Source organism: Lepidochelys kempii, chromosome 3 (assembly GCF_965140265.1).
Source record: "Lepidochelys kempii isolate rLepKem1 chromosome 3, rLepKem1.hap2, whole genome shotgun sequence".
NCBI lineage: Eukaryota > Metazoa > Chordata > Testudines > Cheloniidae > Lepidochelys > Lepidochelys kempii.
Window position 1 is genome coordinate 140,432,549 of NC_133258.1, and position 15,388 is coordinate 140,447,936.

The 15,388-nt window shown below is 40.4% G+C and overlaps 3 protein-coding genes across 3 annotated transcripts in view; 1 reads left to right on the forward strand and 2 right to left on the reverse strand.

Moving 5' to 3' along the window:
- HNRNPU (heterogeneous nuclear ribonucleoprotein U) overlaps positions 1–15,388 on the reverse strand; it is a 296,525-nt gene that overhangs the window by 26,161 nt on the left and 254,976 nt on the right. The gene's annotated exons all lie outside the window — the stretch shown is intronic.
- On the forward strand, positions 1,084–8,293 carry SPMIP3 (sperm microtubule inner protein 3). The gene is made up of 5 exons (XM_073338277.1): positions 1,084–1,243; positions 1,761–1,831; positions 4,439–4,531; positions 5,230–5,411; positions 8,157–8,293. The coding sequence occupies exons 2-5, from the start codon at positions 1,770–1,772 to the stop codon at positions 8,291–8,293; spliced, it is 474 nt and encodes a 157-aa protein (XP_073194378.1). The 5' UTR covers positions 1,084–1,243; positions 1,761–1,769.
- Positions 13,146–15,388, reverse strand: part of ADSS2 (adenylosuccinate synthase 2) — a 48,181-nt gene continuing 45,938 nt past the window's right edge. Inside the window, exons 12-13 of the mRNA XM_073338279.1 lie at positions 14,923–15,072; positions 13,146–13,910 (exon numbers count right to left, since the gene is read on the reverse strand). Of these exons, the coding sequence (XP_073194380.1) occupies positions 13,858–13,910; positions 14,923–15,072 (203 nt within the window). The 3' untranslated portion in view covers positions 13,146–13,857. The remainder of the gene's footprint in view (positions 13,911–14,922; positions 15,073–15,388) is intronic.

Consider the following 15,388-nt stretch of genomic DNA (forward strand, 5'->3'; position numbering starts at 1 on the left):
TTCTCCATACCAGTCACAATTTTAGAGAAGAAATGTACTCCTTTACATAACGCAAGAACTAGGAGTCACCCAATGAAATTAATAGGCAACAGACTTAAAAACAAAAGGAAGTACTTCTTCACACAACACAGCTGAATCTGTTGCCAGATTGTGAAGGCCTAAACTATAATGAGGTTCACAAAAGAACTGGCTAGGTTCATGGAGGATAGATCCATCAATGGCCATTAGCCTAGATGGTCAGGGATGCAACCCTATGCTCTGGGCATTATAAGGCCTCTGACAGAAGCTGGGAGTGGATGATAGGGGATGGATCACTTGATTGCCTGTTCATTCCCTCTGAAGCACCTGGCATTGGTCACTGTCGGAAGGCAGGATACTGGGCTAGATGGACCATTGGTCTGACCTAGTACGGCCATTATATTCTATATTCATCCTTTTGTAATTTGACCTATCACTTTTTGTAGAGCTTTTTCTTGAGCTTCAGATCATTGAAGATCTCTTGGTTAGGCTAGAGTGGTCCCTTGCTATACTTCCAATCTTTCCTACACCAGGAGATAGTTCTGCTCTTGTGCCCTTAATGTCTCTGAAAAACTGCTAACTCTTTCAAACTGTTTTTCTCTTTAGACTTACTTCCCATGATATCGTACCTACCAACTCTGTCTTCTTGAATCCATTCTTTATTCTGCTGTTTTCCCTCCTACCAGCCCTTAGAATCATGAACTCATCATTTCATGATCACTTTCACCCAACCTGACTTCCACTTTTAAATTCTCAAGCAATTCCTCCCTGTTTCTCAATCAAATCTAGAACAGCCTCTGCCCTAGTTGCTTTCTCCACCTTTTGAAATAAAAAATAGTCTCTAATGCACTCCAAGACCTAGTTGAATAATCTGTGCCCTGCTGTATTTTCCCAACAGATGTCTGGGTAGTCTCCTTCCACCTCTTCCCCTTCAAGTCCTGTGCTTTGCATGATTGTTAGTAGTTTAAAAAAAGCCTCATTCACCTCTTCTTCTAGTTTAGGTGGTCTATAGTAGACCCATGACATCACCATTGTTTTTTTTTTATCCCCACCCAGGGACTTTGAACAAGTCTGTCTCCTATTTCCAGCTCAGCCTCAGTGCAAGTGCATAACTCTGATATACCAGGCAATACCACCTCCCTTTTTCCCCTGCCTGTCCTTCCTTTGATGTAGCTGGTAAGCTGAAGCATACTGTTTCTTTGGGCGCAGAGGATCTGGTAATTCTGTGAGTGTCCACGGAATAAGGGACTGGGCACTTGGGGGGCTGCCCAGAGGACTCTGGGTTGTGGGGGTGGGGTGGACTATATCGCTAATCTGTAAAGGGACAGTAGAGCTTGAAAGAGTGCGTGTGTTGCCTGTGCCTAGTGGAGTCGGGGAGCTGACTCCTGGCAGGCACAGACAAGACTTCCTCATGCTAAGGGCAGGTGGTAGTGAGACTCACAACCTGGGTAGCCCAGGGAAGCATCCTAGAATGATACCGGGGAAGATCTTTTGTGCTTTTAAAACAAGCCCAACATTTTAAAAACCATTCCTTTGCTTGCTAGCCTTGGCTTTTGTTCTTCAGTATCTTATTTTTCCTCCAGATATTTCCAGATAATGCCTAATTATTCCTTTTCTTCCAATATCTTAATTTCAATTTTTGTGCCCTAAAAAAGATTAAATTATTGACCCTGAAAGCAAATTGTCTTAAATATTTCAAGAGCTCCTTATTAAGAATCTAATATTTTTATGATCTCTTCCAGGATTTTTCCATGTCGTGCACAGCCATAAGACTACGTCAATTTATAGATTCTACACCCTACCTCCCTCCAGGGTAAGGTATCTGGACACAGAGAAGTCACATGTGCAAAAACATCAGGATGTCGGTGGCCAACCCTCCTGGATTGTCCCAGAGTCCCCGGAATCTACCTCAATCTCCCAATGGCTATTAAAATCAATCCGGGAGATTTTAATAGGCCAAAAATCTGGTTGGGGGCGCAGCGGGGCTAAGGCAGGCTCCCTATTTGCCCTGGCTCCACACAGCTCCCAAAAGTAGCTGGCATGTCTGGCTCCTAAGTGTAGGATGGCCACAGGGTCTCTGTGCACTGCCCCCACCCCAAGCACCAACTCCACAGCTCCCATTAGCCAGGAACTGCGACCAATGGGAGCTGCAGGGGCAGTGTCTGCAGCACACAGACCTGCCTGGCCACTCCTCCACCCAGGAGCCAGAGGGAGTGCCAGTCGCTTCTGGCAGCAGCCAGAGGTAAGCGCCACCCGGCTGGAGCCCAAACCCCCTCCTACACCCCTGCCCCATCCTTCAGCTCCCTCTCAGAACCTGCACCCCCACCCACACCAACTCCCTGCCCCAGCCTGGTGAGGGAGAGCGAGCAATGGAGAGAGGGGGATGGAGTGAGCAGGGGTGTGGCTTCAGAGAAGGGGCAGGCAGGGGTGTGGCCTCATGGAAGGGTCAGAGAAGGGGGCAGGGCAAGGGTGTTTGAGTTTGTGCAATTAGACAGTTGGCAACCCTAACAATGGTACAAATATTCTGTTTAAAACTTCTTGTGGTTTAGGAAAGGATCTTTGTCAAAATAGCCTGCCTAATGCACATTTTACAAATAAAAGCATTGAGTCTGTTTGCAGGTTACATACTGTATCTGTAGATTTTTAGTTTTAAGCCATTAATATCTGTGCAAGTTTCATATAAGACTTCACAGTTAACAAATTCTACTATATTCTTTCAACTATGTTCCTAAATCACTACATGATCAAAACTGTCCTTGTTTAGAATTACTCCATCTTAGATTCATCTGCCAAGCAGACTATTCCCACCTCCTTTATGTCCAGCGTGGAATTAAACATACAAGGAATCAACACCAGCTAACAGGGTGGGACCGAGGAATCCAGTCACTCTGTTAGGATCTGCATATAGAAAAATGTTACTTTACCTTGGGTAAAACTTGCCAAGCATTGATTAATGCAAAATGTAGTTCTTCTTTCTCCTTGCCTATTCTACTCCTCTCCCCGCTCTTCCTCCCTCTCCCTCCCCTCCCCTCCCCTCCCCCAGCCATTCTTACCAGCCACTAAGGGTAACCTTTTCAAAAGCATCTATTGGGTTGACCTCACCCAGCTACATTAAAGTTAAAAACTACCTGTTTGTTGTCTTCACTAGCACTTTATAGTGAGATAATTAACAAAAGGTAGCTATCCTGCTGGGGGGGGGAACCACACACTTTCTGGCAGAAGATATTTGCAGTGTTAGTGTAGTCATGTTGGTCCTAGGATATTAGTGAGACAAGGTAGGTGAGGTAATACCTTTTATTGGACCAACTTCTGTTGGTGAAAGACAAGCTTTTGAGCTTCATGGAGCTCTTTTACAGGTCTGAGAAAGGTACTCTATGTCTCAGCTAAATACAAAGTGGAACAGATTAAGTGAAACACACCTTTCAAGATACAGGGGTCCTACGCATGCCTATCACAACACATGGTGTATTTCATCTAGGGCACTAGATGCTCCAGTTACAAGTATGTGGGTGAAACAAGACAACTGCTACACTCTCAAATGAAACACATGCAGGGCTGCTGGAACAATTTGCATAGTGGGGGTGCTGAGAGCATGTAAACCTTGTATATGATGGAAATCACTTCAAGCCAGGGGGTGCTGCTGCTGTACCTCCAGCAGCCCTCATTCTAGCACCTATGCACACACTGAAAAGTGACAAGACAAAAACACCATCCCCTCTGGATGAATGAAGTGATCACTCTATATCTGACCCCTCGGATACTCCTCCTCAAAGGAAACCTACACAACACCTACAAAAGATGAGCACAGGGGGCTCAAATTCAGAACTTTGCCAAACACTAAAAATCATGGACTCCAAGGTACTGGATTTATGGCTTATTACCACAATCTGCAACCCTCCTTTGTCCTACAACTGCAGAAGTGTTAATTGCCCACATCACTTTGAATGGTCTTTTGCATCTTGAATTAACTCCTTACACTTAACAATCTGTTCAACCTTCTGTTTAGCTGTGACACTCCAAACTTGAAGAGCTCTGTGTAAGCTTGAAGGCTTCTTTCACCAAAAAGATTACCCATCTTGTCTCAGAATAGTTAATAACTTAGGCACCTTTCAAAAATTTACCTTGTCCCCACTGCAGCGCAAGTCAAACCATGTCCTGATTCAGCTTCCATGTTTCTAGCCACTCCCATATCATAAGTCCTGCAGTTACTCTACATACTAGCTTTTGTGCTACAAGATGGGATAAAGCAGTTTGCAAACTGATTTAGTTTATGCTTTCATTCCTCATGAAATGCATGGGGCAGAATGTCTGCTGGTAGCTTTCATTGTTGTAACTCTTGGGTCAAGAAATTCTGTGTCTCGTGTTATCTGCTCTTCCGCCTGCAACACCACTTATTTTGCATGTGTGTGTTACTTACTAGTACTGTTGTTCGTCAAGGAAAGGACATTCAAGGGTTCTATCCTGGGCAACTAGGACGGGTACATAAAGTATGCCTGCCTGAAACAGCTCCAGGGTAAGAGAATAGCTTTATACAACTTTTCCTAAGAGAACCTTATTCTGAAATTCTTATCATTCAAGTTCACTATGGGGAGTGGTAGTCACTTCCCGTGGTGCCCGGCCGATATTCCTTTTCAACCTTGACATTTGAAGAGAACCCAGGAAGAGAGGAAATGGTCTACTAGTCAAAGCACAGGATTGGGAGTCTGGAAATTGGGTTTATATTTCCAGCTTGGCCATACCTATCTATTTTTGTGTGTGATATCTTAATTCATCAGTGTTTGAGAATCCCCAATGAAAGCTGCTAGAAAGTGCAGGTGATTCTCCATTTTACTAGCACTTTTAATCCTTAGCTTCTCAACTGAGATTGCTAACCAGGTTACTAAACAAAGCAGAATTTTTTATTGAAGTATAACAGTAGGTTTTTTACAACAGAATTAATGAATGCAGTTTATACTGGTTAACTGCAATATTCACAGACCCACTCCCTAATTTCAAAAGTGCAGTGAAGCCAATTGAACAATACTAAATTATGACAGCTTTACTGTATGTAGTCATGCTGTTAATACCTATTAGATAACTGCATTATACTGAGTGCTCCATTTCAGCAGGAGATTAGAAAGAACATTTGTTGGCTACCCTAGGGTTAGTCAGTGCTATTCACATACCGTGTGTCAGCATGAGATTACAAAACTATTTATGCCTTTCATTTAGACCTTTCATAAAACTGCACCCAGCTCCAGTGCTGCATGAAGTTGAAACTCAGTACCAACATGACTTTGATAATTTAACTCTTATGAGGTATGTCCTTTTTCAAAGAACAAAGAAGGCAACTAATGACTGGTACAAGCAAACCATGTACAAACAAGAATTTGCACTGCCATTTTACAATATGGGTAAGTAGGCTTTACTAGTAATGTAAATCTTGGCTTTTTCTAGGAAGACTGACCCTAGTCTATTTATAGTCCTTATAAAATGTTTAACACATTCAAATGGATTAACTAATCCTTACAGCATCCCTGTGAGAGAGAAAAGTATTATCCCCATTTTATGATAGGGAAAAATGACAGATGTCCTGTCTACACTAGGTAAAGAAGAGCCAAAGTGAACAGTTGCAGTATGTCCAGTTCCAAAGAGATAGGAAGAAGGCAACCAATGAATTGGAACACAGCAAATCACATGTATAATTAGATATCAATCTGTATACAGCAGCTGCTCAAATGCACTGCAATTAGGTGCAACAAGCAGTTCAATTTTAGGTTCCTAAGTTATTAAAGTAACCCCATTACGAAGACACTTGATTTGATCTAGTCCGTTTAAAGCACTGTGTAATGCAACCTATGAACATGTTGGTTCATTTTGGGATATCTGAGAGACGAGACCTCTCAAATAAGGAGAGTCCTGTACTGAAGCGAGCAAGTACAAAGCAGTTGGTCACACTTCCAGTCTGTGTGTAGTAGGTATATTTTTTTAATACAAATAATAAAGACTAAATTTAATCATGGCACCGAGGAGCCCTAGTTATGGACCAGGACTCTGTTTGTGCTAGGTGCTGTGCAAACCCAGAACAAAAAGACAGTCCCTGGCCCAAAGAACTTATGATCTAAGTGTAACAGACAAGTGCTGGAAACTGAAAGAGCCATGGGGAATAAAAGGGAACAATAAGGCAATACTGATCTGTGTGACAGGAATGGTCTCAGTCTAGCCCTTGTCAAGTTTTTGATAGCTTCATAGCAAAGGAGAGTATTTAAGGTGGCTTTTGAGGGAGTTAGTTTTGTGGCTGTTTATAAGGCGCTTCTCCTAACTATGAGGGGCAGCATGGGAGAAAGCTTTCCAGTTTAAGGTGCCTTTTTGTCCAACTTTATTATGCATTAAATGTGCTTAATTTGGTTTAGTTATTTATCCATGATTCTTTGTGCCAAAGCCAGTATTAGGGGAAATTCACTGGATACTTAAGTTTTCATGCCAGAAAGACACTTACTGTTCTTGTTTTTAGAAAGGAGCTATGAGATACAGACCAGCTCCCAGGGGAAGGAAGATTTTTTTTCCAGAAAGATAACCTCTAAGTGGTGCCTTTGATAAGCACTGGCCAACAACTTTGAATTTGCTGTGCCTTTTGTGAAGGCACAGGCTCTTAAGCCTCAATGGCCCAGTTCTGATTTGGATAATTGTTTTCAGCTTGAATTCCAGCTGCAGAGTCCTATGGAGATAGGAATCATGTAGGACAAAAAGAATACTAACAAAATGAAACCATAAGAACAGCCAAATACTGCAGTGCAGCATGAAGCAAGGAGCAGTGTCAATATGGCTGATAGAAACAGGCAGCTGGCAAGTTTAAGTGGCAGCAGTAATAGCTCAGAATGAGAGCAGACAACTTATTGATTTCTTCTAGCTTCCACATTGTGCAATACAAACATGATAGGAGGCACAGACTCTTGCCTAAAGGCTGCCTACTGCACTCAAGTGTAGTGAAAGCTAGAAGTGTGCACATGCTCTTCCTCCTTCCTCTACTCTAGGTTTTTTCTTTGATTTGAGAAAATATGGCAGAAATTGCTGACTTTCAAATCAAGGCATTTATTTTCTCCATTTTAACTATGAAAAACTGTTAAGTCCCTTTATTAAAATTTATGTGATTATAAAAACCTCTTCAGTTCCCCCAAATAATTTTTCTGGCTTCAGAAGAAAAAACAGACAAGACCTCTTGACACCTCTGCTAAAGGCCTGCACCCAAAAGCCCAATCTGTCTTCTACACCCAACTAGTTGGAATCATTCAACTTTTTCTAGAGGTAATTGGTAAAACTACTCTGATCAGTTTGTCAGGTCAGCCAATTGCCTTATCTACTCTGGTACCCTACCTCGATAAAGTGCCCACTTAATTGGCAGAAAGTGAACCCTTCTTTTTACACTACAGTAACATCTTGCCTATGTGTTGGGCCGGTGGATGGCTTTTTTTTAACCACATCTTCAAGGTCTCCCTCTTGCTGCAGCTTGCTTATTGTGGACCACAGCTTGTTTAGGATTGCCCCCCTGGAGTAGGCTAGTTGAGGGGAGAACAACAGCATAAAGAGGCAGAGGTGGGTTTTTTTTGTTTTTTTTTTTAAGGAAAGTTGTATGATCCTCCCTGTACTTAAACATGTCTCTGCAAACATGCTGCTGTGAATAACGCTGCAGGCAGTTCCTGGAAATCCACTTTCCATCCTTGCTCGTGTGGTGTTCCTTACTTAGTATAGTTAGTCACAAGAACAGCTCATGCATCTAGGGCTATAAGCATAGAAAGCAGCTTGGCAACCAAGCTGCAATTCTGCTTTCACAACATTCAGCTCAGTAGAGAGAACAAATTCTAGTCTTGTAGAATGACCAGTGGACACCTCTCCCCCAAGCACTATTCCCATAAAGAATGGGAAGAAGAGCAAAAATGAATTTAAAAAAAATAGAAATAAAGAGGCTAAACCCCACACCCCTCCACCAAAAAAAACCCAACAAAACCATGGAGAGCACAAGATAGGTTGTGGTGACATGCTACTCCAGGAAAAGAGGCTGGGAATCATATAAGGGCCACAGGAAAGCTTTAAAAATACTGAGTATTCCTGAATTTAGATCATAGGGATTCAGAAAGGAAATGCTTTATTTTTAATTTCAGACTGCGATGAGGATAAATACACACCAAGAACTGATCCTGGACCGCTGACAATCTGGAGAACCACTGCTGATCCAAAAAAGTATAACCTGCCCTTGCTTGTGAGAGAGAAGTATTTCAGCTGGCCTTTAGGAAAATAAAAGCAACCTGTTGAAGTTGATCCTATTTACATAAGACTTTCAGAAATCTGCTTCTGTTAAGCTATACTGTATCATTTTACAGTGTAGTTTGAGTTGGTGATGCTGCTTGGAAACTTTAATCAAGTTTTATCTGTGAATATGACTATATGGATTACTTTGTACAATGGAGTCAACAGTGGGGAATAGACATACTTAATTCCCAGTGCATGTTCTTGTTAGCTGTGCATCTTGGGAATATAGTAATCCTTATTTAGTTACATCAAGGGGAGAATCATCTATCCAGGGCAAGGACAATTGCCGAGACCACCCCTGGTATAAGTGGGGAGCTCCCATAGCACCAAAGGCCTCTAGCAGCCCTTTCCTGCCCCACACGGCTGTGAGAAAAGCAACAGTGCTGGCTGGCAGTTTAAGAAACCTCAAAGGTTGTGAAATAAAGATATCAGCTTTTTCTTTTTCTTTTTTTTTTAAATTGTTCTTCCACCACTGAGGGAGCAGGGAGGCTTATTGCACTATATAATAGTCTTGAAATCTAACATTACCCACCCATGCTACAAATTAAGCTTTCCATTGATTCTCATGACAGCTGAAGCTAGGGCCTACTTACCCCATTCTCCTATGAAGCAGCTCAAGGGAGTGTGTCAAAACTGCAGGAAAATAGAAGTGAACATGGGAGATCTTTCTCTACAACATACCCAGTAGAGTGAGGGGCTTTAGCAACTGAGTTTGATGGAGAGAAGGCCTCCAAATCCCACAAAACCCCCACATTGCTTAGTCCAGCAGCAATTGGGCTTTCTAGATGGATGGCTGCTCAATACAGCTCCACTGCAACCTTCTCTCTAGCAGCACTGGCCTGAATGCACAAAAGGAGCTAGGCCCTTAAGTGCCAGTTTTGGGAACACAGAAATGCCCAAGACTCCCACTGAAACCCTGTAGGTGCCTAAACTCACTTGGCTCTTAAGTTTGGGGGTTTTTTGGGCAGTAAAACATCCCTAGGCACCTATCTTTCTGCCTCTGGGCATGTACACTTCTGAGTCCCTGTGGTGTCTGGACACCTATCTCCCACCTACAGCCCACCATAATTCATGAACCAGGGAAGATTGGTGGGAGAGAGAGAGAAGGCACCTTCCCTCAACCTTTAATCCAATGGTTAGGGCACCAACCTGGGATGGAGGAGTTCTTCCTCCCTCCTCCCCCCAGTTCAAGTCCCACCTCCTTCTGCAAGTAGGAATGTCACTGAACTGGGGCTTGCTAGCTCTCAGGTAACTGCTCTAACCCTTGGCTGTGGAATATTCTGATGTGGGAACTTCCTCAAGCAGGAGTGTTGAAGCTGTTGCACAATGGATAAATAGTCATTAGAGCAGGGGTGATCCTGGGTTTCCCACAGCCCAGGTGAGTACCCTAACCACAGGGCTAAAAGTTATGATGGAAGTCCTCAAATCTCCCACCCCAGGCTTCTTGCTAAAATGGCATAAGACACCTAACTCCAAGGAGGGTTCCCATCTGTGAATTGCAGAAATGGGCACCAAAGGCTAGGCTGCAGGAAGGAGCCTATCTGAGACCGGGGCGGGATGGAGGGTTTATCACAGCTCCCCACTCAGCATCTCCCATTGGCTGGGCAGCTCTCTCCATCTCATGCTAGCTTTTGTGAACTGCTCTACAGTCTCTGCTGTTCAGCCTAAATCAGCCTTTGTATCACATGATTTTTCCAGGTGCCTAACTCCTTTTGTGTAGTCTGGGCATTGTTCCTTCAAAGTGCTTTACAAACAGTAAAATGGCACTTATTGCTCATATTGTGAAATCAGTTGCAACAACATTTACTGTCTTCAAAAGGGTTCTAAATCTCAAAATTCTTTCTCCTTCCCCAAAATGAAGTTAATTTAGACTAAAAACAAACCAAGTGTTTCAACTCCCACTATTAACTTTTACAGGATGATTTAATTCAATCTGCAGGGCTAAAGTTTGGGTAAAGACTTCATTCCTCTGTATTGCAAAAGTTTACAGCAGTTTAGGGAGGCAAGACTTTTGGATGGCCAAGATAGATGAGGAAACAAGAGGCCCTTTTACTTCTGCGTGCCTCTGACACTAGTTCTGTGGTGATTATCAAAAATCTCATAACTGAGGTTCTCTCTCTCTATTTTTCAGTCTTCTGTCATGCTGTGACTTCTTCACCCACCCCCTACATACTCATTACAGATTACTCTATGTAATGTCTAAACAGTTAAGCAGGAAGTGCTTCATGAATAGCAGTAAGATAAGGACTATCCTTCATAATTATCCTCCCATAATTCCCTCCCCACTTACTTTATCCTGGACACAACACATCCTTTTTCCTTAGTGATATTCTTGTAATACAGCACCCATTATTAAAATTACTTTGTTTCATTAATTTATTTTCTTCTGGGGAATATTCCTGCTAACTTTCTCAATCCAGAGACAAGTTGATCTTATTCACCACTTATTGCACATTTAATTTTGTGATTAAGATTTGTCACCAACTTTGAATGTATTTGCCATATTAGGTGAGATTTTAGGTATTTACAAATACAATGAATATATTCAGTCTTTCACAAAATTTAACCACCTACATTTGACTATGAAAGCTATTTTCTTGTTGTTCTAAGTTTCCTATATTCCCCTTTGCAGCTTGATTCAACTAATCCATTACAGCAAAGTCAGTATCTAAATTTGACCAGTTTATCATTTGGAAATAAACTATGCTTATTTCCACCCGACTGAGAGGGGAGTACTCAAACTTCACAATGCAATGTGTGTATTTACCTAAAAAACAGAATAAAATCATGCTGTAAAGGCCACTTTTTTTTTTTTAAATTGGAAACTTTAAGACTCTTATTAGATCAAGTAAGTGTTACATACCACACTATCAAAATAAATAGGTCTCCTTCACTTGTTTACAGCTCCAAGATTATTCATGGAAATACTTCCAGGACGTAATCCAATGACATTAAGCAGAAACATTGCCTTCAATAGGTGTCAAAAGGTGAATTCTGAATCACATTTTCAGAATACATTAAATATCTCAACTGTGCCTTTGATTTATATGGTTTTTAGGGCTGTTGATTAACTACAGTTAACTGACATGATTAACTCAAATTAATTGTGATTAAGCAGTTTTAATTGCACTGCTAAACAATAGAATACCAATTGAAATTTAATATTTTGGATGTTTTTCTACATTTTCAAATATATTGATATAAACTACAACACAGAATACAGTGTCCAATGCTTACTTTTACAAATATTTGCACTGTAAAAACAGTATTTCAATTCACCTCATACAAGTACTGTAGTGCAGCCTCTTTATCGTGAAAGCACAACTTACAAATGTAGATTACATAACTGCACTCCAACAAAACAATGTATAAATTCAGAACCTACAAGTCCACTCAGTCCTACTGCTTGTTCAGCCAGTTGCTAAGACAAACATGTTTGTTTACATTCGCAGGAGATAATGCTGCCCTCTTATTTCCAATGTCAAAAAAGTGAGAATAGGCACTCTCATGGCACTATTGTAGCCAACCGTGCAAGGAATTTACGTGCCAGATATGCTAAACATTTGCATGCCCCTTCATGCTTTGGCCACCATTCCAGGGGACATACTTCCATGCTGATGACGCCAGTTAAAAAAATAACGCATTATTTAAATTTGTGACTGAATTCCTTGGGGGAGAACTGTAGGTCTCTTGCTCTGTGTTTTACCCGCATTCTGCCATATATTTCATGTTATAGCAGTCATGGATGATGATCCAGCACATGTTGTTTGTTTTAAGAACTCTTTCACTGCAGATTTGATAAAATGCAAAGAAGGTACCAATGTGAGATTTCTAAAGGTAGCTACGGAATGTGACTCAAGATTTAAGACTCTGAAGTGCCTTCCGAAATCTGAGCGGGATGGGGTGTGAAACATGCTTTCAAAAATCTTAAAAGAGCAACGCTCCACTGCGGAAACTACAGAACCTGAACCACCAAAAAAGAAAATCAACCTTCTGCTGGTGACATCTGACTGAGATGATGAAAATGAACATGCATTGGTCTGCACTGTTTTGGATTGTTATCGAGCAGAACCAGTCATCAGCATGGATGCACGTCCTCTGGAATGGTGGTTGACGCATGAAGGGAATATGAATCTTTAGCAAATCTGCCCCAAATATCTTGTGATGCCAGCTACAATGCCATGAGAGTGCCTATTCTCACTTTCAGGTGACATTGTAAATAAGAAGCAGGCAGCATTATCTCCTGCAAATGTAAACAAACATGTTTGTCTTAGCAACTGGCTGAACAAGAAGTAGGACTGAGAGGACTTGTAGGCTCTAAAGTTTCGGAGTGTTTTATTTTTGAATGCAGGATTTTTGTATATAATTCTACATTGTAAGTTCAACTTTCATGATAAAGAGATTGCACTACAGTACTTGTATTAAGTGAATTGAAATACATTTTTACAGTGCAAATATTTAGAATAAAGTGAGCACTGTACACTTGGTATTCTGGGTTGTAATTGAAATCAATATATTTGGAAATATGGAAAACATCCAAAATATTTATATAAATGATATTCTAGTGTTTATCATCATGATTAATCACGATTAATCTTAATTGCATGATTAATCACGATTAATCTTAATTGCTTGACAGCCCTAATGGTTTTCCTTTCATAAATTTCTATAGCGCCTTTGCCTAGTTGTGTGAAATCAAACAGTTCTAATCACTGATATACAAGAAAAAATTTAAAGTGGCACCTAAAGATTAAAACTTTAAACATACGAATAAACATGCTTCCTTCTAATTAGCAAGGAATTTACTTTTCTGTAATAGGCACTCAAAGTGGAGAAGTGCATAATTTTAAAACAATTTTAATTTAAAAAAATTAAATCAGAATAGTTCAATAACTGTAAATGAACTTTACACTATCAAATTTAGTTTTTTTGCACATTTTCTGTAAATTTGTCTTAAGAGCCCCTTGCACACTCCCAACAACTTGAATCACAAAGTTTTTGAACAAAAACCATCTCTCACAAAGTTTAGACAATGTTTATAGCATTATAAAATCATCAGAATCCCTCTTTAATCACTCACTACAACAGCAGCTATAAAGAATACAACATATTTAGGAGTACAAATAATGAGGATGTAAAATCATTTGTGCAAAACTGCATTATTTTTACTGTTTAAGATTTCAGGGAAGTAACACCGCCAGAAGCATGGATACAACAATCAAGACAAAAGTCAGGAAAATTTTACCTTCCATTTTCAAACATCAGGGATTATGTTATGGAGTAAATACTAGATGATAAAGAAAAGTCTGGTGGCACCATGTATAACAGTAATGGCAAGTGTCCTGGAGTTATTGCCAGTTGGATAGAGAGCTGATATAGGTAGAGGTCAAAGTCTTTCAGGAGTAGCAATCAGTTTGGGAGACCAACTCTAACATTTCTTTCCATGCAAGATCTATCCTTCCAGCATCTTTGCTTTGTAGGCTACTAATAATACATGTAAGACTAAGCAGTCTTTTATTGAGGGGAGTGCTTTCTTCCACGCATCTGAAATCTTTAAAATATCTGGATCATTGACTCTCTGGATTTACCTACTCCAATCCATTTAACTGCAAAAAAAGGAAAGGATAACAAAATAGTGTGCACTGTTTTACCATAGAGGAATTCAAACTCTAAGCATGACATTCTAGTAAAGGAGAAAAAAAAAGTTCTGTGGCCTAAGTAGAAGAATGTGTTGTACTGATAGTTGCTATTAGAGAATGACACTTTGCATTTCTGACAGGTTTCAGAGTATTTCTGTAGCACCACCACATTCACACATCTTTAAGCACTCTGAAGTGCCTGATCTTGTGCCACCGACTCCAAATGGAGAATGGCCTAAAATAATAATTTCTCAAAACCCTTCTGAAATATGGAAATATCAGTTTTACAGATGGGGAAACTAAGCATATAGAAGTTAAGTGATTTGCTGAAAGGTAACATTCTGTAACAGAACCAAGAATACAACTCATCTCCCAACTTCTAGTCCTATCCTTTGATCATAAAACCATCTTTCCACACAGTAAATAATTCGGTACTAGTTTAGGACAATAGTCTGCCCTCCTTACTAAGGAGTAAGATACTAAATCAGCGTAAGTCCCAAATGAAGTCAATAGACTACTCACAGATGAAAACACTGATAACATAAGGGTGGCAGAACTGAATCCTTACTATTATAACAGTGACTGAAAACAAAAGCTGAATGCAATATTTGATTAAAGTCCTACAAATAGGACTTTTCCTATTGCACAAGAGTTGGGTTTTTTTTTAAACATGCAAACAGAACAGTGTGCATGTCAGTATTCAAAATCAGTTGGCGACTTAGGATAACCGAGCACTGCAAATTTAGACTACACACATACTGAAATTGTTGTAGAGGTTGATCCTCTTCTAGATTTTGCAGCTAAAATGAGGCTCAACAGCATTAAAATGTCAAAGTACAAGAGTCACTTTAAAGCTTATAATTCTAGCTCTCTGGGTGTTCATTAAGTCCTTTTTAGCATCAGAAGGTCAAGGGACTTAAATTTAAATTATTTCTATTTCAGATAGGTTTCTTGAAGCAGAAAAGTTTGTTTTACTTACCAGGAATACCAAGCTCCAGTTCTATAAAGCGAACATAGTTCTGTGCATTTACAGGCAGTTCATCAAATGTTCTTGCATTTGATATGTCCGTGTTCCATCCTGGGAATGTCTCATACTGAACCTCTACTTTATTTAAGACTTCCTGGTTTGCTGAGGAAACGAAGAATAAGTACTTATATAGAATCATAGAATATCAGGATTGGAAGGGACCTCAGGAGGTCATCTAGTCCAACCCCCTAGTGAATGTTAAATTATCCAGAAGTTCTACATATTTTTTTACAGAACCAGTCATACAGCTAGAAGTCATTTTATCAAGCGTCTTGTTTATTGATGGGGAACCTCAGAAAAGGAGCTTGCGTAATATTGCCTGAGCTTGAGAAATACTGCAACCACAATAATGTGAAATTGTCCATAGTTTAAAGGAGGTGAAATAATGGGAATTCTCTTAATCAGCAGTGGATTTCAT